The sequence below is a fragment of the Pristiophorus japonicus genome, chromosome 10 (genome assembly GCF_044704955.1).
Source record: "Pristiophorus japonicus isolate sPriJap1 chromosome 10, sPriJap1.hap1, whole genome shotgun sequence".
NCBI classification, from domain to species: domain Eukaryota; kingdom Metazoa; phylum Chordata; class Chondrichthyes; family Pristiophoridae; genus Pristiophorus; species Pristiophorus japonicus.
The window spans coordinates 28,922,915-28,944,257 of NC_091986.1; the positions used below are offsets into that span (position 1 = coordinate 28,922,915).

Sequence of the window (21,343 nt, forward strand, 5' to 3'; positions counted from 1 at the left end):
CGTTCAGCCTCCCCTCTCCCAAAGGTGCTGCATGGATGCTGTAATATTACAATATTCAAATGTCCTCCACTGCAGAGTTCTCTATCTTGGCCATGACTTCAGATGAAGGGCCAAATGAGTTCAAATTTTCCCATAAATATGGCAAGTAACACCACATCGCTTTTCTACACCTAATGCTCATCTGTAGAGCTGCTTTGGCAGAGATTGAAAAGCAAGGTCTCAGCCTGCATTCTCAGCAGGGAAAGTGAATGGGACAAGAGATGCAGAAGGATGTATATAGGTGATGGGTCAAAATTCCAATGTTTGCATTGTCATCCAACTTAAACAAACTATATATAGCTAGTATAACAAGTCACTGACTAATATTTTAGGAAGTTAAGATCACCACACCTATTAAAAGGACTTTGACAAGGAATGATTGCGTCACTCATAGTACTTTTCATTCCTAATAAAATTATATTTCTGGAGGATTTTTATTTTCCTATTGCAACAAGGAACTCATCTGATTGGAACCTAAACTTTACTCTTTGCAAAAGATTATCTAAAATGCCACCTCGTAGTTCTGACAGCAATGATGGACCCCAAATAGAGTATCGGGAGCCTTGAAAAACACTTTCAACTTGGACAGGACACAAGGAGGAAGTACAAAGATAGGAATATGCCGACAGAAACGTACTGCCTTTTACTTGATCAGAATCATAGAATGCATTTATATTGTAGCTATAGCATCAGCAAAAAGCAGTTATGCTTTGCATGAATGTTGAAATGGATAGTGTAAATGCAGCCTGAATCCGATGCAAGATTGGGCCCTGAACAAAGTGAAAGGGGGGGGGGGGGGGGGGGAAATTGCCCCGCACTCGGTTTGGGACACTTAATTCGAATTAAGTGATTTTTTTTTCGCCCAGCGGTAGTCAGACACTAGAGCCCGGAGTTGGGCACTTTAACTTAAAAAATCATCCGTGCGCTCTCGGGGCGACACACTGAGCACGTCACAACATCCCTCACCTTCTCTTAAAGAAGATGTTTGCACTCCAGGAAGGAAGTGGAGTGCTCAATCAAGCATTCCACTTCCTTCCTGGATGCAAGAGGCAGCAGGCGGGGCGATACTTGGGCAGTGCTGGCGCATTGGAAGGCTCCTTCCCTCCCTTAAAGGGAAGGGCCATCGCTGCAGATTCTGCAAAAGAACTTACCTGGATACCAACAGCAGCCACGATCCGGCCAGATCAGCTCGATGCACTGCAGCAAAGTGCAGGGCTGATCGATCGTGGGGGTGAAAGATTGGGAAAAAAATCCAAGTCAGCACTGGCAAATGTATTTTTATTTACCTCGGCCACCTCGCATTTAAGCATCGCCCCCGAAGCACGTCTCCTGCAGCTGCCGGTGTCTTCGCCCGGTAATGCTGCAGGAGGTGGAACTGAAGTTCGGGTCCGGGGTGCTACTGGGGCGATTGCGCACGGTGATGATGTCTTGATCTCCGGGCGAAGGAGATCGGGACGCAACGCCATATCGCCGACACAAACCTCACGCCGAATATGGCAGGAGTCGATCTTCTTGCCGCGACTGGTTGGTAAGCCGTCAGCGCCCTGTTATCGCCCCCAATAGAGGCGATAACAGGAGGGGCTAAGGAGGCCAATTTCCAGGGCAAAGTTTAATGCTAATAGATGGACACTGATGTTATGTTTTATGAATCTAATAAACATCAAAACACACACTCACTGCCGTGTCAGTTGAATCACTGCAATGTTAGGGTAATCATCTTTTTCTAAGCCTTCCATATCCCACCAACAATAAAGCTCCTTCAGTCATTCAGAACTGGTTAACAGGAAGGGAATTCTTCAGAATCTTTGACTTCTGAAATGCCCACGATTTTAATACTATGACACAAGTCAACCAGCAATTTGCTCCCCATATTTTTTCATAATTAAAGTACAGCTAGCCATGAATGTCATAACTTGCAGTGAAACATTCGAGTTGACAAGTAAATATCAAATCATGATTTTGATACTCTTCAGTTGTCAAAATTAATATCTTTGCCTGGGAGCATTTGGCTTCCACAATACAATTCTTAGCGTCAGATTGTAATTTATTTAAAAAAAAAGGTAAATTGTCCTGACAATGATTAACTTTATGAAATGTAAAATAACATGCATGAAACTTGGCATTTCATTGGCATCTAACTTAAAATGCTTTTTTAAAAAGAATTTTATTAACCGCAGTCATACAACTGCTTTACTAAAACTGGCAATGTTATTACAGGAGCAATAGGAGTATGAGAAGAGAGACTACAGTCAGTGGATCTGAATTAGGACAGTAAAACGAAGCTGCAGTGCATTTGGTAGAGGAAAACAGAACATGCAGTGGAACAAAATGTACCCTGAAAAAAAATCTAAATGTGAGAAATTACTTTTTAAAATATTGTGAGATAAACAGTATGACGCCATGCAAAAAGTTGCTTGAATATACAAATCAAAATGTAGAAATCACTTTTTTTTTAAAAATAGTTGTGAGGTAAACAGTGTAAAGCCGTGCAATTGTTTTTTTAAAAACTGCCGTCTTTGCAAAACATTCTTTTGAATAAATCCTCACAGCTATGACTGTACAGCTAGTAAGTAGTTCCAAACTAAGAATGCCATTCCATCTTAAAATCATATATTCATTTTAATTTAAAATTTAAGTAAAATTACAAACCTCAATCAAGCTATTCAATTGATTTTTCTGGCTGTTGCCCTCTTCCCAAAGACTGGCTTTCTTTTGTCGAAGCTCTTCAATTTCTTCTCTCAAAGGTCGCACCACTTCATAAAATCGTATCTAGCAATAAGGAAGAAGTTATGATAGAGGATTATAAGTATTACAGCCCTATAATTACTTGTGCTAGATTCCACAATGTACTAAGTTAGGTCAACAAAACGTATTTTATTCCAATGATGCTTCAATAACACTAAATAACAAATGCAACTTTGACTCGTTTCAACCAGAACGAAAACAAAAGTTCTCTAGCACCATTCTTATTTTATGGAAATAAATATAATTTGGCAAGACAAGTGGTGAACACAATACAATTATTCAGATAAGGGCGAAAAACCAGCATTTCACATTACACAAACTGGATCATTGTGTTGCATAGCCAAAATGGAAATCTCAGTGTCTTGCAGTCTGATATTGAATTACTGGTCAAGTTTTCATTTTACTTCCTTCACTATAGCAGAACACTGAAAGAAAATAACTAAATTGTTATACAGGTACAACGTCTGAAATCCGGAATCCTCGGGGCCGAATCCGTGCCGGATTTTAGGTTTTGTCAGATTTCGGACCTCGCGCCCACCGATTCACGCTGCTTGCCAATTCACGTCGCGCCTCGCCACTTGTCGATTCACGCCGCTCCTCATCACTCACCGATTCGCGCCGCCCTCACCACTCGCCAATTCATGCCGCTCCTCACCGATTCGCGCCGCTCCTCGCCACTCGCCGATTCATGCCGCTCCTCACCGATTCGCGCCGCCCTCACCACTCGCCAATTCATGCCGCTCCTCACCGATTCGCGCCGCCCTCACCACTCGCCAATTCATGCCGCTCCTCACCGATTCGCGGCACTCCTCACCACTCGCCGATTCATGCCGCTCCTCACCGATTCGCGGCACTCCTCACCACTCGCCGCTCCTCACCGATTCGCGCCGCCCTCACCACTCGCCAATTCATGCCGCTCCTCACCGATTCGCGGCACTCCTCACCACTCGCCGATTCATGCCGCTCCTTGCCACTCACCAAATCATGACGATCCTCCACTCCTCACCACCCACCAATTCCTGCCCGTGCTGCGCTTTTTACTGGTTTCCTCGTCCTTCGTTGCCCGATGTCGCCACCTTGACCGCCTCAAAAATATCAGATTTTCAGACAATAATTCTGGACAACTCCATATGCGACATGCAAAATGTCTGGTTTTCGGACAATAATTCCAGATTCCAGACGATTCCATCTACGATGCGCAAAATGTCTAGTTTTCGGACAATTCCGGTTTTTGGAATTCCAGATTCGGGACGTTGCATCTGTATTACGGTTGGATATCATGAACTGCTTTGTTTTGATGTTCATTCCAATAATTGCAGTTTGGGTCAAGCTGTACTGATTTATGTTTCTGCTCATGACTTCTTAGATTTATATTCTATAAGATTTGTATTGGACAACTTTGTTGGAAGCATAACTGACCAATTTTTTTGTATGATATGTTTAACAATAACTACTTGCAATATATCGCGCCTTTAACATAGAAAAACATCCCAAGGCACACCAAGCCATAAAAGATATTCGGAGGGTTAACTAAAAGCTTGGTGAAAGACACAGGTTTTAAGGTGGGTCTTAAATAAGGAGAGGGTGGTTGAGAGGTTTAGAGAGGGAAGTTCAGACCTTAAGGCCAAGATAGCTGAAGGCATGGCTGCCAATAGTGGATGAAAAGCCTGGGGGATGCACAAGGGGCCAGAACTAGAGGAACAAAGGGGCCAAAATTCCCCTGTTCTGCGCCTCTCGTTAGCACCTCAGGAGGAGGGGGGGGGGGGGGGCACTACTGGCTCCCGTGAAATTGCGCGGGAGTTAGTGGAGCCGCAAAAACAGTGGCGCCGCATCCCTGGCTCAGTGCCCCGAGTCGCTGTGCCCCCAGTGATTACATCATTGGTGTGTGCAGCGTCAATTAGCCAACGTCCCATGAGGCTGCCACGGGTGATGCCCCTGCTAGCCTCGTGGGTCGCAAACCGGGCCGGTCACCCATCACGAGCCTCTCTCGGTCTTGGCTCAACCTACCACCACAACCTTCCATTCTCTCTGGCCTTCTGAGTCTGACCTAGTCCAACTCCCCTCCTCCACTCTGCTATTAGGAGAAGCCTCAGCCATACTTTCTGTAACTTGCTCCCGAAATACATCTGCCTCTCTATTTCCATTCCTGCTTTTAAAATGTATTTCTTTAACTGACCTTTCCATCATCGCTCCTAATTTTCCCACAATGAACTAGTGTCGACCAACGTTCCTTTTCTGTGACGTGCCTTAGGATTTTTTTTTTACATTAAAGATGATCTATAAATGTAAGTTGTTATTTTGAGCAGGAACTATGCGAGTCAGAATGGCGAGTGGTCATTTTTCATGGACTTCATTGCAACAAAAGAATCAACAAATGAGCAAAATTGAGACAAAATGCTTCTGAAAAGAGATGTTTAATGTATGACACATTTATTAAATTAAATTCAGAAGGAGATACTGTGGCACCCTCTGGTGAGGAAATCAATCATAGCAAGTCCAGGAGGCACAGCTTTAAAAAGTGGTGAATTATTGAAACAAAGTTTATACTTAATTAGAAATAATACAGGATACAAATTATTTGCTGATGGAAGACTTACCGTACCTTCATGGTCTCTTAGTGTATTTTTTCTTTAAAAGAGAAATGTCCTTAAAATGTCCCTAATTTTATAGAATCACTAAATTTTACAGGACAGAAAGCAGCCATTCGGCCAATCACATCTGCTCCAGCTCTTTGAAAGAACAGTTTACTTGGTCCATTTTCCTGCCCCTTCCCCGCAACATAAAATCTTTGTAATGCTCTTTGCATTTTTGTTTCTTAAAATACTTAGCTCCACGCCTTCATGCAGTCCTTCCCTGTGCTCCCATTCATCTTGATGCTTCCTCGTTCCTTAGACTTCTCTCTTTCTCAACCTACTCCACATTCCCTATTTTCAATATGATCGCTATATGGTTCAAATCTATGTTATTTGTTTCCCAATCTTTAAATGTTCCCCACCACACTAGTCTAAATCCATCCTCATAGTTTCATTAATAAGAATTATACAGAACTGCAGTTTATGGCAATTAAATATTTTCTTCAACAGTACTATGTAGTCAGTGAACTCCGTTAAACTTTTACTTACGGATACGTATTCTGGGATAGAAAGCTGGTCTTCAGGTCCGATCTTCAACTCTGCATACTGATCTTCAGTCAATTCCAGATCCCGTAAACTGCGACGAATGTCGCCTGCTCGTTCTTGCAGCTGCTGATTTGTCTGTTCAAGTTGCCTCTGTCTATCTAAAATAGTTTCCATTTCCTGTTTTCGCAGATCTTGACGTCTTCTGTGTCATAAAATAAAGCTATTTGTTAGCGCAGGCTTTGTTTTAAAAAAGTCTGCAACTTTTTTTTTCTGTGGATAGGTCAAAAATAAAACACCTGACCTTGATAGTGGTAGAAGCAGAGAAATAAAATTGACAAAATTATTTTGTTATCTGATGAAAATACTCAGCATTGTGCATTCAGTTCAGTTTCAGACAGAGCAGTGAGTGTCAGGTTCTATTAGCACTTGAAGCATGCCAAATTTCTTCTGATTCAATCACTTTCCAAAAAAATTAATCTTCAATATTAATTACATATTAGGAACATTGTTTTTTTACCCCACAGGGATCTTATCAGATGGGAAACTGAATACTAGGACAGCGGATTCCGCAAAACATCATATATGTGCCTCAGACTCACCTGGCATCATCCTGCTGAACTTTCAGCTGGTTCTCCAAACGGACCTGCAGCAATTGCTTCTGGTGAAGAGAATCATTCAGCCTTTCCTCCAAATCTTCAATCTGTGTCGCAGAGAAACAGTGAGAGAAAAGCAGGGGGGAAGAGGGAGGGACACTTGAACAAAAAAATTGGACATCCGACAGGACTGCTTTAATATTTAGCAAAAGGTGCTTCACTGCAAATTCACCACGATTCACTGGTTTCCATACTTGATAAACTGCCTACCCATTTAAAACATTTATACAGTGCTTGAAATGATTCCTTGGTCCATTGATTTGTTCCCACGTTTGATGGATACAGAATACTGTAAATCCTGCAAATTCATGAAGATTCTTATTATTTTTACAGTTTGTTCTGTGCAATACTAAACTGGCAAAGGTTGCAATGCACCACTGTATCCTTACCATTGAGGAAAATTTGTTCTGCAATATTAACTACCTTAACAGAGGAGAACACGTTGTAGCTATTATATTGTACAGATAGTATAAAGTATGTATCCACTAATGAAGAGGGACTTCTTAACTTTGTACTTTTACTTACAATCTGTAGGACTTTTAAGGATAGACAGGATATTTTCTAAGAATGTGGTGTATATTAAAGGGACTGACTATTTGCACTGCCCTTTTTCTGTCCATCTGTGCCTGCGTCCTCTCGAGACTCCGCCTCCGATACCACCCGTCCAAACCCGGAACCGGAAGTGGCCCCGAACACATTCATTCTGAAGCCTCCTGCTGAGCAGCGGCAGCAGGGGGTGGAGGAGGAGAGAAGAGCGCGGTGGCGGGGGGGGCGGTGAGAGCAGTGGCGCCGACAGGAGAGCGGCGGCGGCAGTGGGAGAGCGCTGATGGCTTGGCGGGGGGAGTGGGGGGGGAAAGAGAGAGCGGTGGCAACGGGGGGAGGGCGGCGGCGGCGTGAGCACGGCAATGGCTTGTGGGGGGGGGGGGAAATCAGAGGGGAGAGGGGGAACTCAAGGAAGATGGAACACGTTCTTCCAACCCCCTTTACACCCACACCCGATTTCTCGGAAAGCTTGCGTGTGTTATCGTTGGAGGAACATCGTTAGAGTGGATGAAATCCAGAAGTCACGACACTGTCACTATTCACTTCATACCCAATAAACCTGTAACAATCCGCACACAATGCCCCATCTATGGCGGGGGTGGGGGGCGGGGTAAGGTCATGCACTTGCGCTTGGGTAAGAGACTTCAGCTGGAACTTGGTGGCTTTTGGGGAGATCTGTCCTCTGTGGCTTGAAGTCAAAATGGTCGAATTACAAATTGGAAAGTCAGTCTGAACTTGGGCTGGGTGGTTCCAGTTACACATTCCGGAGGAACTTCAGGGTGTGGCTTATCCTCCAAGGGGACCAATCAACAATAGTTCAAGTGATATTGGCGAGCCAATCAAAGGCAAGATGGCCAATTTGGCAGTATAAATAATTGCATCTTATATTAAATGATGTTACAAAGTATCATGACTAATTAAACTAATTTATTTTTCCTATTTAACGAGGATGTAGCATTCACTGAAGTTACCTATTATGAAGTGTCTTGAAAAAGGCAGATCAGTATTATTCAGTATGGAACAGTTAATCCAATCACCGTCTAATATAGATTCAATAACCTGACAAGAGTAAGACTTCATAGAATTACATAGAATATACAGCACAGAAATAATCAATATGGCTCAGCAGGTCTATGCCGGTGTTTAGCCTTCTCCCACCCTTCGTCATCTCACTCTATCAGCATATCCTTCTATTCCTTTCTCCCTCATATATTTATCTGGCTTCCCCTTAAAGGTATCTATGCTATTTGTCTCAACTACTCCATGTGGTAGCGAGTTCCACATTTTAACCACTTATTCAACTAAATTGGTCTGAAAGGTGTATATTAACGAACTTACTTTAGTGAGGTATTCTATCTTCAGGTTGTCGATGATCAGGTTTTTCTGTGACAATTCAATTTTCAGCAGCTGCAGATTGTGAAGAAGCTCCTTCCTCTCAATGAGCTGCCTGGTGACTTTAGTGGAAGCTTCTCTCTCTTCCGATGAAGAAATGTCATCCGTTGGCACAGTCGTTTCCAAGCTGATGTCCTCAGACTCAAAGGAGCTGGAAACATGGGCTTTGTTCTCCTCTTTACCCTTCTTCCGGGACATTGTTTTTCTTTGGAAGATTTACCGACACAAGATGAAGAAACTGGATCTTAAATATGAAACAAAGAATTTTGAACCTTCTTTTCCTCAAAGATTAAGATGAGTCAATCAATTAATCTCTTAATGACGCACAGAAATGGGTTACAAATAACATAAGAAATAAAGGGGAGGGAGAGGGGTTCAAATGGAAAATAATAAATAGAAAAAAAAAATCCAAAACAAAAAATTCTGATCAGCTATTACTGAAGGATCTAGGGTCCAGAGTGAGGTGAGTACCTATCCATTTTTTAAAAATTCAATCACAGGATGTGGGCTTCACTGGCAGGGCTAGCATTTATTGCCCATCCTTAATTGTCCACAAGGTGGTGGCGGCTCACCACCTTCTTGAACCACTGCAGTCTGTGGGATGAAGGTACTCCCACAGTGTTATTCGGGAGGGAGTTCCAGGATTTGGACCCAGCAATGATGAAGGACAGCGATATGTTTCCAAGTCGGGATGGTAGGGGAATTTAGAGGTGGTGGTGCTCCCATACGCCTGCTGCCCATGTTCTTCGAGGTGGAAGAGGTCGCATGTTTGGGAGGTGCTGTCGAAGAAGCCTCGACGAGTTGCAGCAGTGCATGCTATAAATGGTACACATTGCAGCCACGTTGCGCAGGCGGGGGAAGGAGTGAATGTTTAAGATGGTGGATGGAGCACCGATCAAGTGGGCTGCTTTGTCCTGGATGGGGTCGAGCTTCTTGAGTGCTGTTGGAGCTGCACTCATCCAGGCAAGTGGAGGGTATTCCTGACTTATGCCTTGTAAATAATAGAAAGGCTTTGGGGAGTCAGTAGGCGAGTCACTCACCGCAGAATACCCAGCCTCTGTGCTCTTGAAGCCACAGTAGTGATGTGGCTGGTTTAGTTAAGTTTCTAGTCAATGGTGACCCCCAGGATGTTGATGGGGGGGATTCTATTATGGCAATTCTATTGAATGTCATAGGGAGAGGTTAGACTCTCTTCTGTTGCAGATGGTCATTGCCTGGCCCTTGTGAGGCGTAAATGTTACAGCCAATTATCAGCCCATCAGGGGCATTTTTAACTAAGACCACCTATTTCCACCTCTAACATCGCCCACCTCCACCCCTGGCCTCAGCTCATCTGCTGCTGAAACTCTCATCCATGCCTTTGTAACTTCTGAACTTGACTATTCCAACCTACTCCTGGCTGGCCTCCCACGTTCTACCCTGAGGGAATCCAAAATTCAGCTGCCCATGTCCTAACTCACACCAAGTCTCGTTCACCCATCACTCACTGACCTACATTGACTCCCAGTTAAGCAAAGCCTCGATTTTAAAATTGTGATTCTTGTTTTCAAAACCCTCCATGTCCCTACCTCTGTAACTTCCACATTCCCCTCCCCCCTACCCCTGCCGAGATCTCTGCACTTTTCTAATTCTTGAGCATCCCTGATTATAATCACTCAACCATTGGTGGCCATGCCTTCAGCTGCCAAGGCCCTAAGCTCTGGAATTCCCTCCCTAAACCATTCTGCTGCTCGCTCCTCCTTTAAGACGTTCCTTAAAACCTACCTATTTGATCAAGCATTTGGTCATCTGCTCTAATTTCTCCTTATGTGGCTCGGTATCAACTTTTGTTTTAAGACTCTGCTGTGAAGCGCCTTGGGACGTTGTACCATGTTAAAGGCGCTATATAACTTGTATTTATATAGCACCTTTAACATAGTGAAACTTCCCAAGGTGCTTCACAGGAGTATTATGAGATTAAAAATTTGACACCGAGAAACATAAGGAGAAATCAGGGTAGGTGACCAAAAGCTCCGTCAAAGAGATAGGTTTTAAGGAGTATCTTTAAGGAGGAAAGAGAGGTAGAGAGGCGTAGGAGTTAAGGCATTTAAGCACAAGTTGCTTTTTATCTCCTCTTTTTAGATTGATGGACACATTATATTTCCAGCATTTGCTGTTTTCATTGGAGATCTCTTGCAGCTGCAGGATTTTTCTCTTTCTTTAGTTCCTCATTTTCTTGTTTCTGCTTCCTTGCATGGGTTTTCCCCAAGTTTTGCATTGCCTTAGCTATTGCCGAGGATTTGTGTTATGTATGTAAACCTGTAATTACCATGTCTAACCACCAGAGGGCTTATCTCCTGGAGTCCCAAGGGATCTCACAATCCCTTGGGAGCACCTGTAAATAAGGAAGCCTCACAGGCTGGAGAGACACTCTGAGATCTGGATCAAAGGACTATGGTCACACTTACTTTGAGCTTGCAGTATCTAGTCTGACACCTTATGAAAGACATAACACTGGCGATGAGATACAAATGACGAACCCCAGCGCAACAATGCAGAGAACTGTGGGCATCCTGGAGAAATTTTCGGAGGGAGATGATTGGGAAACCTTTGTGGAACGACTTGACCAATACATCGTGGCCAACGAGCTGGAAGGAGAAGGGAACGCTGCCAAACGAAGGGCGATCCTCCTCACCGTTTGCGGGGCACCAACGTATGGCCTCATGAAAAACCTGCTCGCTCCAGCAAAATCCACAGACAAGTTGTACGATGAGTTGTGCACACTGGTCCGGGAGCATCGAAACCTGAAGGAAAGCATTCTGATGGTGAGGTATCGGTTCTACACATACAGGAGGCCTGAAGGCCAAGAAATGGCAAGCTAAGTTGCAGGACATTGCGAATTTGAAGGACACTTGGACCATATGCTCAGGGCTTCTTTGTACTTGGCATTGGCCATGAAGTAATACTTCGCAAACTTTTGACTGTAGAGACCCCAACTTTGAGTAAAGCCATAGCGATAGCCCAGGCGTTTATCTCCACCAGTGACAATTCCAAACAAATTTCCCAGCACACTAGTGCTGCTGCAAGTACTGTGAACAAAGTAACGTTGTTTTCGAATCGTACATGGCAGGACTTGTATGCCTGTAGCTGCATGTCCGCAGATGACTCAAGAGTCCGCCATCAAGGGTGGTGAATACAAGGCAATTAACACCTTGTTGGCGCTGCGGGGGTGATCATCGATTCCATTCATGCCGCTTCAAAGGATACGTTTGCAAGGGCTGTGGAATAATGGGACACCTCCAATGTATGTGCAGGTGAGCTGATCCTGCAAACTACCATGTTGCAGAGGAGGACAGATCCAGTGGCTCATGACGAACCAGGGCCTCAGACCGAGGAGTATATGGGGTGCACACATTTACCACAAAGTTTCCCCCGGTAATGCTGAAGGTTAAATTAAATGTTCTCCCGGTGTCCATGGAGCTGGACATGGGCGCAAGCCAGTCCACAATGAGCAAAAAGACTTTCGATAAGTTGTGGTGCAACAAGGCTTCAAGACCAGTCCAGACTCCCATTCGTACCAAACTTTGAACGTACACAAAGGAACTGGTTCCTGTAATTGGCAGTGTTACCGTAAAGGTCTCCTACGAAACAGCGGTGCACGATTTACCACTCTGGGTGGAACCGGGCAATGGCCTCATGCTGGTCGGCAGGAGCTGGGACGACGTCCGAGCGCTTTCGTCTGTCAACGACACCTCATGTGCCCAGGTCCTAAGCAAGTTCCCTTCGCTATTCGAACCAGGCATCGGGAAGTTCCAAGGAGCAAAAGTGCAGATCCATTTGGTTCGGGGGGCGCAACCCATCCATCACAAGAGGAAAGCGGTACCTTACATGACGAGAGAGAGGGTGGAGATCGAGCTGGATAGGCTGCAATGAGAGGGCATCATTTCGCCGATCAAATTCAATGAGTGGGCGAGTCCGACTGTTCCAGTGCTCAAGGGAGACGGCACCGTCAGAATCTGTGCTGATTACAAAGTAACTATCAATCGTTTCTCACTGCAGGATCAATACCCGCTATCAAAGACAGACGACCTATTTGCGACGCTGGCGGGAGGGAAAACGTTCACGAAGCTGGACTTTGTTGTGTTCCGAACACAGATGAGGCTGCACACAGGGAGGTTAAAGTAACAGTGACCTCAGTCTTTATTAAGACACTCCAGAGTGAGGAACAGGCCTTGGGGCCGGCTTATATACAGTGCTCCCAAGTGACGCTGGGATCCCTTGGGACTTCAGGGGAGGCGCTCCCTGGTGGCGGAACATGGGAGTGCATGCTTCACAGATTCACATTATCACTCCCCCCGCAAAGTCAAATTGAAAACTATTTACAAGTTGAGGCGGTCGGGAGCCTTTCTTTCCCTGGTGGACCGCCTCGGTACAAATGTCTGTTCTGGTGTGTTGGCTGTGCTCTCGCTGAGCTGGAGTGTTGTTGGCCCTGCAGGGCTGCTGGGTGAGCCTGGCCTTTGCTGGGCTGTTGGGCATGATGGGTTCGATGTCCTGGTCCGGCGTGGTGTCGTTGATCCTTTGGGTGTGTGTTGTGGCGACGAGTACACGAATCCAACGCAAAGATGCAGCAAACTGTGGGCATCCTGAAGAAGTTCTCGGAGGGTGAGGACTGGGAAGCCTATGTCGAACGGTTAGACCAGTACTTTGTAGCCAACGAGCTGGACGGAGAAGGAACCGCTGCAAAAAGGAGAGCGGTCCTCCTCACGGTCTGCGGGGCACCGACCTACAGCCTCATGAAGAATCTTCTGGCTCTAGTGAAACCCACAGATAAGTCATATGAGGAGCTGTGTACACTGGTTCGGGAGCATCTTAACCAGAAGGAGAGTGTACTGATGGCGAGGTATCGGTTCTATATATACCAGCGATCTGAAGGTCAGGAAGTGGCGAGCTACATCGCCGAGCTAAGGCGACTTGCAGAACAGTGAGTTTGATGGCTACCTGGAGCAAATGCTCAGAGACTTTTTTGTACTGGGCATTGGCCACGAGACCATCCTACGAAAACTTTTGACTGCAGAGGCACCGACCCTCAGTAAGGCCATTGCGATAGCACAGGCGTTTATGACCACCAGTGATAACACCAAACAAATCTCTCAGCACACAAGTGCTAGCAATGTTCATAAATTAACTGGAACTGCGTTTGCGAGCAGAAATGTACAGGGCAGAAACCACGAGTCTGCAACTGCCAGCAGGCCTCAGGTGACCCAGATGACTCAGAGTCCGCAACAAAAGATGAATGCAAGGCAATTCACACCTTGTTGGCATTGTGGGGGCTTCCATTCAGCCTATTCATGCCGCTTCAAAGGGTATGTTTGCAAGAGCTATGGAACAATGGGGCACCGCCAACGAGCTTGCAGCTCGCAAAACCTGCTAACCACCCCGTGGCAGAGGAAGATCGGTCCATGGTGGACCAAAGTAATTTCGAGCCTCAGAGAGAGGAGGCAGATGCTGAAGTACACTGGGATGCACACATTTTCGACGAAATGCCCACCTATAATGCTAAAGGTAAAATTGAATGGCTTACCCGTAGCCATGGAACTGGACACTGGCGCTAGCCAATCCATCATGAGTAAAAAGATGTTTGAGAAACTGTGGTGCAACAAGGCATTCAGATCAGTCCTGAGCCCCATCCACACGAAACTGAGAACGTACACCGAAGCGCTCATCACTGTCCTGGGCAGCGCCATGGTCAAGGTCACCTACGAGGGCACGGTGCACGAACTGCCACTCTGATTGTCCCGGGCGATTGTCCCCACACTGCTTGGAAGGCAGGCTGAGCAAAATCCACTGGAACTGGAATGACATCCGAGCGCTATCACATGTCGATGAGGCCTCATGTACCCAGGTTCATAACAAATTTCCTTCCCTTTTTGAGCCAGGCATCGGAAACTTTTCCGGGGCGAAGGTGCGGATCCACTTGGCCCCAGAGGCATGACCCACTCATCACCAGGCGCGAGCGGCACCTCACATGATGAGGGAGAGAGTGGAAATCGAGCTGGACAGGCTGCAACGCGAGGGCATCATCTCCCCAATGGAATTCAGCGAGTGGGCCAGCCCGATTGTTCCAGTGCTCAAAAGTGATGGCACAGTCAGGATTTGCGCCGATTATAAAGTAACTATTAATCGTTTCTCGCTACAGGACCAATACCCGCTACCTAAGGCAGATGACCAATTTGCGACGCTGGCAGGAGGAAAGACGTTCACCAAGCTCGACCTGACTTCGGCCTACATGACGCAGGAGCTGGAGGAGTCTTCGAAGGGCTTCACCTGCATCAACACGCACAAAGGATTTACAACAGATGCCCGTTTGGAATTCGGTCGGCTGCAGCGATCATCCAGAGAAACATGCAGAGCCTACTCAAGTCGGTACCACGCACGGTGGTTTTTCACGACGACATATTGGTCATGACTTGGGACACCATCGAGCACCTACAAAACCTTAAGGAGGTCCTCCAGCAACTGGATCACGTAGGGCTGCGGCTGAAGAGGTCGAAATGCGTCTTCATGGCAACAGAAGTGGAGTTTTTGTGGGGAAAGATCGCGGCAGACGGCATTCGGCCCACAGACGCCAAGACAGAGGCTATCAGGAACGCGCCCAGGCCACAGAACGTAACGGAGCTGCGGTCGTTCCTGGGACTCCTCAACTATTTTGGAACTTCCTACCGGGGTTAAGCACCCTCTTAGAGCCCCTACATGTGTTATTGCATAAAGGTGAGAACTGGGTATGGGGAAAAAAAACAAGTAATTGCTTTTGAGAAAGCCAGAAATATTTTATTCTCCAACAAGCTGCTTGTATTGTATAACCTGTGTTAAAGACTCGTGCTAGCATGTGATGCGTCTTCGTACGGAGTTGGGTGTGTATTACAAGCTAATGTTGCGGGGAAGTTGCAACCTGTCGCCTATGCCTCCAGGAGCTTGTCTAAGGCCGAGAGGTGCTACAGCATGATTGAGAAAGAGGCATTAGCGTGTGTGTTCGGGGTAAAGAAAATGCATCAGTACCTATTTGGCCTCAAATTTGAGCTGGAAACCGAACACAAGCCCCTCATATCCCTGTTCGCTGAAAACAAGGGGATAAATACTAATGCCTCAGCCCGCATACAAAGGTGAGCACTCGCGTTATCAGCGTATAACTATACCATCCGCCACAGGCCAGGCACCGAGAACTGTGCGGATGCTCTCAGTCTGCTACCATTGCCCACCACGGGGGTAGAAATGGCGCAGCCTGCAAACTTGTTGATGGTGGCGCAGCCCGCAGACTTGTTGATGGTTATGGAAGCGTTTGAAAATGATAAATCACCTGTCACGGCCCGCCAGATTAGGACTTGGACCAACCAAGATCCTTTGCTGTCCCTAGTAAAAAAACTGTGTACTGAATGGGAGCTGGGCCAGCATCCCCGTTGAAATGCAAGAGCCAATCAAGCCGTTCCAGCGGCGAAAGGACGAGCTGTCCATTTAGGCAGACTGCCTGTTATGGGGTAACCGCATAGTGCTACCCAAAAAGGGCACGGAGACGTTCATCTCGGATCTCCACAGCACACATCCGGGTATAGTAATGATGAAAGCGATAGCCAGATCCCACGTGTGGTGGCCCGGTATCGACTCTGTGTACGGCAATGCAGCATGTGTGCCCAGTTGAGCAACGCGCCCAGAGAGGCATCAGTAAGTTTGTGGTCCTGGCCCTCCAGACCATGGTTGAGGATCCATGTTGACTATGCGGGCCTGTTTCTCGGTAAAATGTTCCTGGTGGTGGTGGATGCTTTTTCAAAATGGACTGAATGTGAAATAATGTCGGGAAGCACCGCCACCGCCACCATTGAAAGCCTGAGGGACGTTTGCCACCCACGGCCTGCCTGACATACTGGTCAGTGACAACGGGCCATGTTTCACCAGTGCCGAATTTAAAGAATTCATGACCCGCAATGGGATCAAACATGTCACCTCGGCTCAGTTTAAACAAGCCTCCAATGGGCAGGCAGAGCGGGCAGTACAAACAATCAGAGCCTTAAACAAGTCACAAAAGGCTCACTCCAAACCCGCCTGTCCCGAGTACTGCTCAGCTACCGCACGAGACCCCACTCGCTCACAGGGGTGCCCCCGGCTGAGCTACTCATGAAAAGGACACTTAAAACCAGACTCTCGCTGGTTCGCCCAACCTGCATGATCAGGTAGAGAGCAGGCGGCAGCAACAAAATGTAAACGATGGTCGCGCCACTGTGTCACGGGAAATTGATCTGAATGACCCTGTGTATGTGCTAAACTATGGACATGGTCCCAAGTGGATCGCAGGCACGATGATAGCTAAAGAGAGTAGGGTGTTTGTAGTCAAACTTGACAATGGACAAATTTGCAGAAAGCACCTGGACCAAACGAGGCTGCGCTTCACAGACTGCCCTGAACAACCCACAACAGACACCACCTTTTTCGAGCCCACAACAGACTTGACCTCGGCATACATGACGCAGGAGCTGGAGGAATCTTCGAAAGGCCTCACCTGCATCAACACGCACAAAGATCTTTTCGTTTACCCGTTTTGGGATTCGATTGGCCGCGGCGATATTCCAGAGGAACATGGAAACCTTGCTGAAGTCGGTCCCTTGCACCGTGGTCTTCCAGGACGACATCTTGGTTACAGGTCGGGACACCGTCGAGCACCTGCAGAACCTGGAGGAGGTTCTTAGTTCGCTTAATCGTGTGGGGCTCAGGCTAAAACGCTCGATGTGCGTTTTCCTGGCACCTGAAGTGGAGTTCCTGGGGAGAAGAATCGTGGCAGATGGCATCAAGCCCACCGATTCAAAGACGGAGACAATCAAAAACGCACCAAGACCACAGAACGTGACGGAGCTGCGGTCATTTCTAGGACTCCTGAACTATTTTGGCAACTTCTTACCGGGTCTTAGCACATTGTTAGAACCCCTGCACTCTTTACTGCGTAAAGGAGATGAATGGGTATGGGGTAAGAGCTAAGAAAATTCCTTTGAGAAAGCTAGGAAGCTGTTATATTCAAACAAATTGTTTGTGTTGTACGATCCAAGTAAACGTTTGGTACTAGCATGTGATGCGTCATCGTACGGGGTCGGGTGTGTATTGCAACAAGCTTATGAATTTGGGAAATTGCAACCAGTTGCTTATGCATCCAGAAGTCTGTCTAACGCCGAGAGGGCCTACAGTACGATCGAAAAAGAAGCGTTAGCATGTGTTTATGGAGTAAAGAAAATGCATCAATATCTGTTTGAGCTCAAATTTGAAATGGAAACCGACCATAAGCCGCTTATATCCCTCTTTTCTGAAAATAAGGGGATAAATACGAATGCATCGGCCCGCATCCAGAGATGGGCGCTCACGTTGTCCGCATACAACTACGCCATCCGCCACAGGCCAGGCACAGAAAACTGTGCCAATGCTCTCAGTAGGCTGCCATTGCCCACCACCGGGGTGGAGATGGCACAGCCTGCAGATTTAGTTATGGTAATGGAAGCATTCGAGAGTGAGCAATCACCTGATACCACCCGACAGATTAGAACCTGGACGAGCCAGGACGGTTTACTGTCCTTAGTAAAAAACTGAGTGCTCCACGGGAGTTGGTCTAGTGTCCCGTTAAGAGATATAGGAAGAAATAAAGCCATACTAGCAGCGCAAAGATGAAATGTCTATACAGGCAGACTGCCTCCTATGGTGTAATCGGGTAATTGTGCCAAAAAAAGGGCAGGGACACTTTCATTAGTGATCTCCACAGTATACACCCAGGCACTGTAATGATGAAAGCAATAGCCAGATCCCACATGTGGTGGCCCGGTATCGATGCAGACTTAACAGTCCTGTGTACACAAATGTAATACATGTTCACAGTTAAGCAATGAACCCAGGGAGGCGCCACTAAGTTTATGGTCTTGGCCCTCCAAACCGTGGTCTAGGGCTCATGTCGACTATGCAGGCCCATTCTTGGGAAAAATGTTTTTACTGGTTGTAGATGCGTACTCCAAGTGGATTGAATATATAACGTCGGCAAGCACGTCCGCTGCCACCATTGAAAGCCTACGGGCCATGTTTGCCATGCACGGCCTGCCGGATGTCTTTGTAAGTGACAATGGGCCGTGCTTTACCAATGCCGAATTCATGACCCACAATGGGGTCAAACATGTCACGTCTGCCCCGTTTCAACCAGCGTCCAATGGTCAGGCAGAACGAGCAGTTCAAACAATCAAGCAGAGCTTGAAAAGGGTAACTGAAGGCTCACTGCAGACTCGCTTATCCCGAGTCCTGCTTAGTTACCGCACAAGACCCCACTCGCTCACCGGGGTCCCTCCCGCTGAACTGCTCATGAAAAGGGCACTTAAGACAAGGCTCTCGTTAGTCCACCCTGATCTACACAAACAGGTAGAGCACAGGCGGCTTCAACAGAATACATATCATGATCGCGCAAATGTGTCACGCGAAATTGAAGTAAATGATCCTATATTTGTGTTGAACTATGGACAAAGTCCCAAGTGGATTGCTGGCACTGTTTTAGCCAAAGAGGGGAGTAGGGGGTTTGTGGTCAAACTCACAAATGGACTCACCTGCAGAAAACACTTGGACTAAACCAAACTCAGATTCACAGACCATCCAGAACAACCCACAATAGACTCTACCTTTTTCGATCCTCCAACACACACACAAGTGGCAACTGACCCAGCGGTTGACCACAAAGCAGAACCCATCACCCACAGCAGCCAAGCAAGACTCTCCACCCCCAGCAGTCCAGCAAGGCCAGCTACGCAGCAGCCCAGCGAAGGCCCAACAAATGACTCACCAACACCAGCATTTGCACCAAGATAATCAACCAGGGAAAGAAAGGCCCCAGATCGACGCACATTGTAAATAGTTATACTAGTGACTTTGGCCAGGGGGGGAAAGAGAGTGTCATGTATGTAAACTTGTAATTACCATGTCTAACCACCAGAGGGCTTATCCCCGGGAGTCCCAAGGGATCCCACAATGCCTTGGGAGCACCTGTATATAAGGAGGCCTCACAAGCTGGAGAGGCACTCTGAGATCTGTAATAAAAGACTACGGTAACTTTGAGCTTGCAGTATCTAGTCTGACTCCTTATCCAAGACATAACAAGTTCCTACTTCGCGGGAACATCTTTCTCCCTGTGATTGAAACATTTTTTGTTCCTTCATCCGTCTCCCTTTCCAAACTCAATTGAATTATTTTGGGCGGAGTTGAAAGATAAGCAAAATTAGCTTGTCCTTCCCTTTTAAATCTAGGCTGATACTCCAGTGCAGTACTGAAGGAGCCTTGCACTGTCGGAGGTGCCATCTTTCGGATGAGATGTTAAATCGAGGTGCCGTTTGCTCTCTCAAGTGGACGTAAATGCACTATTTCGAAGAGCAGGAAAGTTATCCCCGGTGTCCTGGCCAATATTTATCCCTCAATCAACATCACTAAAACAGATTATCTGGTCATTATCACATTGCTGTTTGTGGGAGCTTGCTTGTGAGCAAATTGGCTGCCGCGATTTTTGCACCAGTGCAACCTTCGGCCGCCTGAGGAAGAGAGTGTTCGAAGACCAGGCCCTCAAAACTGCCACCAAGCTCATTGTCTACAGGGCTGTAGGAATACCCGCCCTCCTGTATGGCTCAGAGACATGGACCATGTACAGTAGACACCTCAAGTTGCTGGAGAAATACCACCGATGTCTCCGCAAGATCTTACAAATCCCCTGGGAAGACAGACGTACCAACATTAGTGTCCTCAACCAGGCCAACATCCCCAGCATTGAAGCACTGACCACACATGGTCAGCTCCACTGGGCAGGCCACATAGTTCGCATGCCAGACACGAGACTCCCAAAGCAAGCGCTCGACTCGGAATTCCTTCACGGCAAACAGGCCAAAGGTGGACAGAGGAAATGTTACAAGGACATCCTCAAAGCCGCCCTAATAAAGTGCAACATCCCCACTGACACCTGGGAGTCCCCCTGGCCAAAGAGTGCCCTAAGTGGAGGAAGTGCATTCGGGAGGGCGCTGAGCACCTCGAGTCACATCTTTGAGAGCATGCAGAAATCAAGCGAAGGCAGCGGAACGAGCGTGCGACAAACCTGTCCCACCCACCCTTTCCCTCAACCACTATCTGTCCCACCTGTGACAGAGACTTGACCATGATCTTATTGAATGGTGATGCAGGCTCGAAGGACCGAATGGCCTACTCCTGCACCTATTTTCTCCTTTACTATGTTCTCGTGTTGGACTATTCAGCCACCTAAGAACTAACTTTAAGAATGGAAGGAAGTATTCCTCGATTCCGAGGGACTGCCTATGATTACAACAGTGACTACACTCCAAAAGTACTTAATTGGCTGTAAAGTGCTTTGAGACGTCCGGTGGTCGTGAAAGGCGCTATATAAATGCAATTTTTGTTTTCCTACGGATGCTGTGCATTTCCAGGCTGGGTGTGATTTGCAGCGTTTGCAATTGCTTTTTTAAAGAATTGTGGTTTGGTGCAGATGCAATTTCAGTCATTTCCGCCCCCCCCCCCAAACTGTTGATAAAAGGGTAAGAGGATTAGCAATCGTCTGAAACTAGCTCTGCTGTTGTACTGAGAGCAAACAGCGTCAGTCAGTTCGGTTGCACCGGGCCCTTAGCAACCGTGTGCTCCCTCGGTAACCCCCATCCCAACTCACCGCACCAAGTGCTCGGAGGTGTCAGCACCCACTTACCAAACTCAGCCTCAGCCAGTCTCCAGACCCGATCCTGCCCGCCTGCTGCAACTTGTAAATGCCGCCACGACCCCAGCGCTTCCCCGCCACCACAACCAGCAACAACCCCCGGCCAG

At 46.9% G+C, this 21,343-nt stretch overlaps 1 protein-coding gene across 1 annotated transcript in view; it reads right to left on the reverse strand.

Annotated features, from left to right (window-relative positions):
- pibf1 (progesterone immunomodulatory binding factor 1) overlaps window positions 1-21,343 on the reverse strand; it is a 155,306-nt gene extending 133,963 nt beyond the window's left edge. Inside the window, exons 1-5 of the mRNA XM_070891392.1 lie at window positions 21,228-21,343; window positions 8,438-8,735; window positions 6,503-6,603; window positions 5,907-6,105; window positions 2,689-2,808 (exon numbers count right to left, since the gene is read on the reverse strand). Of these exons, the coding sequence (XP_070747493.1) occupies window positions 2,689-2,808; window positions 5,907-6,105; window positions 6,503-6,603; window positions 8,438-8,689 (672 nt within the window). The 5' untranslated portion in view covers window positions 8,690-8,735; window positions 21,228-21,343. The remainder of the gene's footprint in view (window positions 1-2,688; window positions 2,809-5,906; window positions 6,106-6,502; window positions 6,604-8,437; window positions 8,736-21,227) is intronic.